Source organism: Oncorhynchus mykiss, chromosome 9, assembly GCF_013265735.2.
Source record: "Oncorhynchus mykiss isolate Arlee chromosome 9, USDA_OmykA_1.1, whole genome shotgun sequence".
Lineage (NCBI taxonomy): Eukaryota > Metazoa > Chordata > Actinopteri > Salmoniformes > Salmonidae > Oncorhynchus > Oncorhynchus mykiss.
The window spans coordinates 13,780,371-13,789,736 of record NC_048573.1 but is presented as its reverse complement, the minus strand read 5'-3'; the positions used below and the strand labels follow the sequence as shown (position 1 = coordinate 13,789,736).

Genomic DNA, 9,366 nt, shown 5'->3' with positions numbered 1-9,366 from the left:
AGGTATGAATCTGTGAGACAATTTTTCAGTCATATCCAATACCAGGTGTATCAAACTCCATTTGAATGATGCCGTGTCGGCATGTATGTATTACAATTATACACTTCAACAATGTTTACCGCTCCTGGGACATCAATGGTTACATATTGTAACTATGCGGTAGACTTGAAACATGATTTAAGGCAGATATGCATATGAATTACAAATCAAACTCCCTTCATCTGCATTAATCTGAGGACGCAGGATAGTATTTGAATGAGATGCTTAACTTCAGTGGAGAATGTGAAATGCTTTATTGAAAGAAGTTCATTATCCAGGTGTTATAAATAATACATGCATTATAATTGATAATTGTAATATATTACAAGTTCAATCTGTACTTCAATGCACATATGGTGTGCATTATAAAATGAGGAAGATGTATGAGCAGTGTAGAAGGGAAAGAGGTAAGAACAGAAGATGACAACTTATGATTACAGTGCTACCCTAATATTCTCTGTTCATCACAATTACGATGTCTCTAGCAGTGTCTCCTAACCTTTGGGCCAACTGGGGGTCCAAGGCTTGTTATCTTAAGAGCGAGTGAGGTGGCGATGACAGGACTGGATTCCTCTCTCACATCAAAACATACCAGCAGACGAGAGACAGATGGATGGAGAGAGAACATGACTAAGCCTTGTTTTCTTATTCTAACACGGTCAGTCATCATAATCATCAGGAGGTGAAATGCAAAACTGACCTTGGATCATTAACTCTGGGACTACTACATCTGTCTTATTTACATTTTAAAGCATCTCTTTAACACTTCCTGTTGACCCGAACAAGTGACCTCTCACCTATGATCATGCTGTGCCCTCTGTGTCAGCCAGTTCAGACGTGGGAGGGGTTCACCAACACCGCTGATATAACCTAGAGGATTTAGGGAGAAGGGGGATAGGGATAAAGTGAAGGAGAGAGAGATTGTGTGTGGTGTCTCACCTGGTGTCCACAGAGTGGACTTTATGCTGAAAAACAGACACGTGTCATTATTAGACATAAATACCACTTGAAGCTTGATGATGACTTGATCATTTGAATCAGCTGTGTAGTGCTAAGACAAAAACAAATGTGCACAGGTGTTTGGAGCATTCCGATATGCCACAGCTGGTGAGGTGTCAGGTTCGCCTCTATACTTAAAGGGTGATTATTCCAACTCTCTGTGAAATGCTGCAGATCTGCCCGCAGATGTGGTAGGAACACATATCCCACACAGAAAACGTGGAAAGAATTTGACAGGTCAAGATATCCTTATTCCTCCAAACTGCATGTGAGACAGGTTCCATGTACAGGCAGAGAGAAAAATAACAGTTTAATTACCTCTGGTTATGGACACTTTTGCCAGCAACAAAGCTTCCACGGCCTGTTTCTGCGACAGTGAACATCTGGCATGATCTACATTTTTGACCCCTTGATCAGCTCACACTCTGAAAGTAAGCTATTTTATTTTTTTGTAGATATGAAAACAATAACTGAGATGACAGTTTAATCTAAAGCAGCAGATGTCATTTTCAGGATACGTCAACACAGCACAGAAAGCTTAACACCAGACTGGTATTGTGGTTGTTCATTAGGTGATGGGAAATATGCTGTATGTATACAAAATAATGTACTTACAACTGGTATCTTGAAAAAAGTGCATTGGAATTAACAGTGAATTGTTTAACCTATTAATTAACCTGCTTCATTATTTATGTATTACCAGTTGAGGAACTTCTCCAATTTCATACATCATTGAACATTTGTCTATGAATAAGTAAGAATAAAAAAGTGAACTTCTTAGATTTTTTGAAAACATACATCTTAGTACCTTATCAATTTTTGATTTGTATCAATGTGGATGAGACATGGGAGCAGGAACAGAGTATTTTTGCCCAGCAATGCAACGAAGCTGGCAATGATAGCTGCACCATCTACACTCTGCAAAGACTCTTAGCCGTTGTACACGATGGCCCATTGCTCAGACTTATTTGACCATTATAAAGTCCACATGGGGCATCCTTGCCTTACTAGTTCTGACTTTCTGGTCTAAATCTTCATCTGACATATCAGAATAGCATTCCCTGACAGACATAGTGATCTTTCATCCTTCTGTAAACAAAGCTAACCGTTACACTGTCATGAAATATGACTATATATCGACTATGAAACAAATAGGACATGGCCTGCTTATGAGTTGCTATAAAAGAAAGTTTGATTAATTCAATTGAAAATGGCGAGAACAGGCATTCATAGCTAAATGCTTTTGGTTAGCTTGAGAATAATAATTGCTCCTATGATTTATCATTCTACGGTGTGTGTGTATGTAATATAGGAGGAGAATGTTATGCTGGATTGTAGGATATAATTTAGCTTTGTACATTGGTCCAATGTGGTGAGCAGGGCTGACACAATACATTGCTGTTAGATTTTGTAGTGTGGATCCATATTTTAGCTTCAAAGTATTTTCCTTCCTTTATCGAGATGTAGAAAAACACACAGTGTAAACGTATCCTCCTCAGGCAACCTAAAGGTCAACTGACAGAAGGGGTGGATCTCAACGTCCTGGACGCTCAAAGCCAACACTTCAGCCTTAAAGACCAAAGAGTCTGGAGGGGGTGTACATCCCAAACAGCCCCCTTACAAACAGCCTCCTTATGTCATGCACTACTTTTGACCAGGATCCTGGTTAAAAGTAGTGCACTTATTAGGGAATAGGGTGTCATTTGGCACGCAACCTGGACCTTTTTGCAGGGTTGTCGTGTTAACCTTATTGATGTGCTTACTACAGGGCTTTAGACAGAATACTGTAGTATACTACTGCAGCTGCTGCTCAAGAAATGATATCCTCTTCTACACTCTAGAGGGGTGTCCCAAAACAGTATAATAATAACATTGATGATAGCCAGTTGCTAAGAAGTAAGCAATATTCAAATGTGTAATAATCAAATCAAATTGTATTTGTCACATGCTTCGTAAACAGCAGGTGTAGACTAACAGTGAAATGTTTACTTACGGGCCCCCACCCAACAATGCAGATAGGAAAAAAATGAAAGATAATAACACAGGGAATTAATACACAATGATAATTTACTCATTGTAACACTGCACTAAAAGGGTTTTTATCATGTTATGAAGTCTAAATATTGTGAAGTATGATCCAGTACCCAGAGGGAATATCATAATATAAACAACTAGTATGCACACTTGTGCAGTCACAACTGGGGTTACAAAATTCCTGAAACTTTCAATAAATTCCCTGGTTTTCCCAAAATCCTGGTTGCAGATGTCCTCGTTCCTGATTATTCCCTTCTGATTCCAGGAATCCTCCAACCACGAAAACCAGGGAATTTATAAAAAGTTAAAGGAATTTTGCGACCCTAGTCTCAAGTATGCAATAATAAATATGTAAATATCGTGTAACAATGTATAATAACATTGTAATTACTATAGTATAAATGGGACCCCAGAATGCAATACTGCTTCACCTTAAGTAATGGTACTCCCTGCTATAGTCCAGCGCCCTGAGCGAGATCGATGACAGCAAGCAGATGTTCCAGGAGCTGATTCGCTCCATCCAGAGGACCCAGACTGAGCTGGTGCTGGCCATCAAGGAGAAGCAGAGCGAGACAGAGAGGTGTGTATGGGAGGTACTACAGTACCCATAATGCTCTGTCATGTATCCAGTGTTATCTTACTAAAGAGGTTCCTGATGGAGAAAATGGCGCTGACAGATGGCAGCTCTGCTTCTAGCGCCTAAGCAACTTTTCAGTATTTTGTTTTTTTTGTCTGTTATTTCTTACATTATTAGCCCAGAAAGCTTTTTGTGTTATTACATACAGCTGGGAAATAACATTTGGATATCAGATTGGGGGTAACTCACCAGCATTATGACTATGAATATGACTTTCCCGAATTGGATCCTTTGTTCATACCCCACAGGGCAATTGAACTTATCCCAAAGGCTGCTCCAAGACACCACCGGCAAAGAAGAGGTATTCGGAGTGGACTTCTAGCCGACTAAGGAGGCGTATACACCATCCACCACTTCAGAGTATTTTACTAGCTAATGTTCAGTCCTTGACCTATAAAGTAGACAAGCTCAGGGTGAGGAACTCCTTCCAGAGAGACATCAGGGACTGTAACAAAATCTTTCACGGAATCATGGCTCTCTCCAGAAATATTGTCCCCCGTCCATATACCCAGCTGAGTTCTCAGTATATTGCGCAGACTGGAATAAAGAACTCTACGAGAAGAAGAAAGGAAGTAGTGTTTGTTTCATGATTGACTACTCATGGTGTGATTGTGATAACGAACAGGAACTCAAGTCCTTTTGTTCACCCAACCTAGAATATCTCACAATTAAATGTCTACCGTATTACCTCCCAAGAGAATTTTCTTTAGTTATAGTCACAGCGTGTATATTCCCCTTCAAGCTGATACCATGACGGCCCTCAAGGAATTACACTGGACCTTGTGCAAACTGGAAACCACATATCCTGAGGCCGCATTTATTGTAGCTGGGGATTTTAACAAAGCAAATTTGAGGAAAACGCTACCAAAGTTCTATCACCCTTTTGACTGTAGTACCCGTGCTACAAAAATTCTTGACCATTGTTACTCTCCTTTCCGGGATGACTGCAAGGCCCTCCCCCACCCTTCCTTCAGCAAATTAGATCTCGACTCCATTCTGCTGCTCCCTTCCTATAGGCATAAACTCACACAGGAAGTACCCGTGCTAAGGTCTTTTCAACGCTGACCAATCAGAATCCCTGCTTCAAGATTATTTTCAGGTGGACTGGGATATGTTCCGGGTTGCCTCTGAGAATAACATTGACGTATTCACGACAGGGTAACTGAGTACATCAAGAAGTGTGTAGGGAATGTTATTCCCACTGTGACTATTAAAACCTACCTTAACCAAAAACCGTGGATAGATTTCAGCATTCTCACAAAACATAAAGTGCGAACCACCGCATTTAACCACTGCAAGATGACTGGAAATATGGTCCAATACAAACAGTGTAATTACTTCCTCCGTAAGGCAATCAAACAGGCAAAACATCAGTACAGAGACTAAGTGGAATTGCAATTCTATGGCTCAGACACGAGATGTAGTATGTGGCAGGGTCTACATACAATCACGGATTACAAAGGGAAAACCAGCCATGTCACGGACACCGACGTCTTGCTCCCGGACAAGCTAAACACCTTCTTCGCCCGCATTGAGGATAACACAGTGCCACCGACACAGTCCGCTCCCAAGGACTGTGGGCTCTCGTTCGCCATGGCCGACGTGAGTAAGACATTTTAATCGTGTTAACCCTTGCAAGGCTGCCGGTCCAGACAGTATCCCTAGTCACGTCCTCAGAGCATGTGCAGACCAGCTGGCTGGAATATTTACGGACATATTCAATCTCTACCTAGCCGAGTCCACTTGCTTCAATATGGCCACCATTGTCCCTGTACCCAAGAAAGCAAAGGTATCTGAACTAAATGACTATCACCCTGTAGCACTCACTTCTGACAAAATGAAATGCTTTGAGAGGCTAGTTAAGGATCATATCACCTTCACCTTACCTGACACCCTAGACCCACTTCAATTTGCATACCGCCCCAATAGATCCACACATTATGCAATTTCCATTGCACTGCACACTGCCCTATTCCATCTGGACAAGAGGATTACATGTGTAAGAATGCTGTTCATTGAATATAGCTCAGCCTTCAACACCATCAATCATCAAGTTTGCAGACAACACAACAGTAGTAGGCCTTATTAACAACAATGATAAAACAGCCTACAGGGAGGAAGTGAGGACCCTGGCGGAGTAGTGCCAGGAAAAAACCTCAACGTCAACAAACGACAACTTCGCCGCCCGCAACCACAGGTCTCTCCAGAGGGTGTTGTAGTCTACCCAATGCATCACTGGGTGCACACTGCCTGCCCTCCAAGATACCTGCGGCACCCGATGTACAGGAAGGCCAAAAAGATTATCAAGGACGTCAAACACCCGTGCCACGGCCACTCACCCCGCTATCATCCAGAAGGCGAGGTCAGTACAGGTGCATCGATGCTGGGACCGAGAGACTGAAAAACAGCTTCTATCTTAAGGACATCAGACTGCTATATATCACTAGCTGGCTACCACCCGGTTACTCAACCATGCACCTTAGAGGCCCCATATACATAGACATGGAATCGCTGGTCACTTTAAATGGAACACTAGTCACTTTAATAATGTTTACATACTGTTTTACTCATTTAATATGTATAAGCTGTACTCTACTGTATTTTCATTCCATTCTTTTACTTTTAGATGTGTGTGTATTGTTGTGAATTGTTAGATATTACTGCACTGTTGGAGCTAGGAACACAAGCATTTCGCTACACCCGCAATATGATCTGCTAAATGTTTATTTCACCAATAAAATTATTTTATTTTAAGGTAACACTATGGTGTCCTGTCTCTTTAATAATACAAGGTGGTCCCAGGGCCTCATAGGGGATCTGGAGCAGGAGATCACTGAGCTACAGAGGAGGAATAAAGACCTGGAACACCTCTCATGCACAGAAGACCACATCCACTTCCTACAGGTTGGAATTATTTCATGCATTCCTTTCATTGCCAATGCATAGCAGAATATATTTGCGTGGTACCCAAGCATCATCAGAATGTCCACTCATTTTAGAGTCTAGATACTGTAGAAATATGGCACACAAATATATAGCATATTGAGTGTGCCACGTTTTTTCATATCTCTTGGTCTAGAGTTTCCCAGCCCTGTGCAGCCCTCCAGACACTAAGGACTGGTCTGGGACCAGGGTTCACTCTGAAGTGTGTGTTGGGATCATCAGAAGAGCAGTGTCAGAACTGGAAGAAACACTGGCTAAAGAAATTGAGAAACTGGTGGACACTGGTAGGTTTCTGATTCCTCTGTACATGAGGTCCACACTTTTAGGGGCGGGTTCCAGGACACAGATAGTCTCGCCTTAAAATTAAAATAATTTTCAATGGAGATTCCCCATTGACTGCTTTTCGGTCCAGAAATAGGCTTAATCTGTGTCAAGGAAACATTCCCCCCAATGTTCTATATAGCAAATTATACATTGATATTGATTATTTCTTTATTTTACAGAGCTGAAGAGAATTCCAAAATACTCAGGTGAACATTTTTCTTTTCCCTCTGATCCATAGATGTACCTGTGAAATTATCCACAATTCTAGTCCTTAAAAAGTCACAAGCGATATTGTAACTGGTACAATTGAAGCTGTTGATAGAAGTTTTCTGTAGATGTAGACCTAGGATCAGTTTACCTTCCCCGAGTAGTGGTGCACGGTCAGCTGATTGTTCACCTGCACCTGCCTGAAATTGCTAGTAAACCATCCGCAACCACCTGAAAATCAAAGGCGCACACCCGACCCTCACCCGCTAATATAGAAAATGCACTAGGCTACAGTCAAAGATCTCAGAATGATTTTTTAACCGGTAGAGCAGGATTTTTTTTATTGTCTACATTTCTGCTTATGATTTTAGGATATTTTGATAGGCTATTTGTTAGTCAACTTGTCTATAATCAGATGCAGTTTTTTTTTTTGCCATTTTAAATTATATTGCCCTTAGAAAAGGGTTTTCCAAACTCGGTCCTGGGAACCCCCCTTTGTGTACATTTGAGTTGACTACAAACATCTTGGAGTTGTTTACCCGTAGTCGGACTCGACAACAGTTGCTATCCATTGGACCGCTGCGGTTAATGGCCCAAAGTTCTGGGGCAGGGCATAGCGAAGGGTCAACTGAAGCTGTGGGTAGAAGCAGATCTATGATCAGTTTACCTAACTGACCTAAGAACAGTGGGCCGGTGTAATTGCATCCTATTCCTATATATTCCTATTCCTATATATTCCACACTATTCCTACATACTATTCCTATATATTCCACACATCCCTAACACCTTTACCAGGTCTCTCCTGAAAAATGTATATTGAGACTAACCATTGTTTTTACAGTACTTTCAATGTAATTTCATTGCATTACATACTGTAGCTCACACATTTCTCCTCCCCATTCTCAGTCGACCTGACACTTGACCCGGACACAGCCAACCCGTGGCTCCAGCTCTCAGAGGACGGTCAACAGGTACGACACCTCGGGGCGTGGCAGGACCTTCTGGACGTCCCAGAGCGGCACTACTGGGAGGTTCAGGTGGGAGACAAAGATGACTGGTACCTAGGCGTGGCCAAGGCGTCGGTCAACAGGAAGGGCCTGATCGCCATCAGCTCCTCCCAGGGCTACTGGGCGCTGGCCATGAAGAAAGGTCTGGAGTATAAGGCCTCCACGACACCGCCGTTACAGCTGACCCTTGACACCAAGCCGAAGAGGGTCGGGGTGTACGTGGACTGTGAGGAGGGCCAGGTGTCATTTTACAATGTGAGGGAGAGGAGTCATATCTATACGTTCATGGAGGACAGCTTTAAGGAAAAGTTGTTTCCCTTCTTTTATTTGTAATGTTGTGATAAACAGTCGGATACCATGGTAATCTGTCCGGCCAATGAGAAGACTCAGATCAAGCAATGCTGAGAAAGACTGCAACTCTGTGTGCAGAAAATACATGTACAAATGATCTTGGTAGGGAAACCATGTTCTAATTACAGTGGGGCAAAAAAGTATTTAGTCAGCCACCAATTGTGCAAGTTCTCCCACTTAAAAAGAGGCCTGTAATTTTCATCATAGGTACACTTCATGTATGACAGACAAAATGAGAAAAAACAATCCAGAAAATCTCCTTGTAGGATTTTTAATGAATTGATTTGCAAATTATGGTGGAAAATAAGTATTTGGTCAATAACAAAAGTTTATCTCAATACTTTGTTATATACCTTTTGTTGGCAATGACAGAGGTCAAACGTTTTCTGTAAGTCTTCACAAGGGTTTCACACACTGTTGCTGGTATTTTGGCCCATTCCTCCATGCAGATCTCCTCTAGAGCAGTGATGTTTTGGGGCTGTTGCTGGGCAACACGGACTTTCAACTCCCTCCAAAGATTTTCTATGGGGTTGAGATCTGGAGACTGGCTAGGCCACTCCAGGACCTTGAAATGCTTCTCACGAAGCCACTCCTTCGTTGCCCGGGCGGTGTGTTTGGGATCATTGTCATGCTGAAAGACCCAGCCACGTTTCATCTTCAATGCCCTTGCTGATGGAAGGAGGTTTTTACTCAAAATCTCACGATACATGGCCCCATTCATTCTTTCCTTTACATGGATCAGTCGTCCTGGTCCCTTTGCAGAAAAACAGCCCCAAAGCATGATGTTTCCACCCCCATGCTTCACAGCAGGTATGGTGTTCTTT

General features: G+C 42.2%; 1 protein-coding gene across 1 annotated transcript; it reads left to right on the top strand.

Moving 5' to 3' along the window:
- The first annotated feature begins 1,134 nt into the window (after positions 1 to 1,134).
- LOC118966161 (E3 ubiquitin-protein ligase TRIM39-like) lies at positions 1,135 to 8,763 on the top strand. The gene is made up of 6 exons (XM_036989254.1): positions 1,135 to 1,146; positions 3,531 to 3,652; positions 6,502 to 6,613; positions 6,789 to 6,936; positions 7,156 to 7,182; positions 8,091 to 8,763. Exons 1-6 carry the CDS (start codon positions 1,135 to 1,137, stop codon positions 8,522 to 8,524), a joined length of 855 nt encoding a protein of 284 aa, XP_036845149.1. The 3' UTR covers positions 8,525 to 8,763.
- The last annotated feature ends 603 nt before the right edge of the window (positions 8,764 to 9,366 follow it).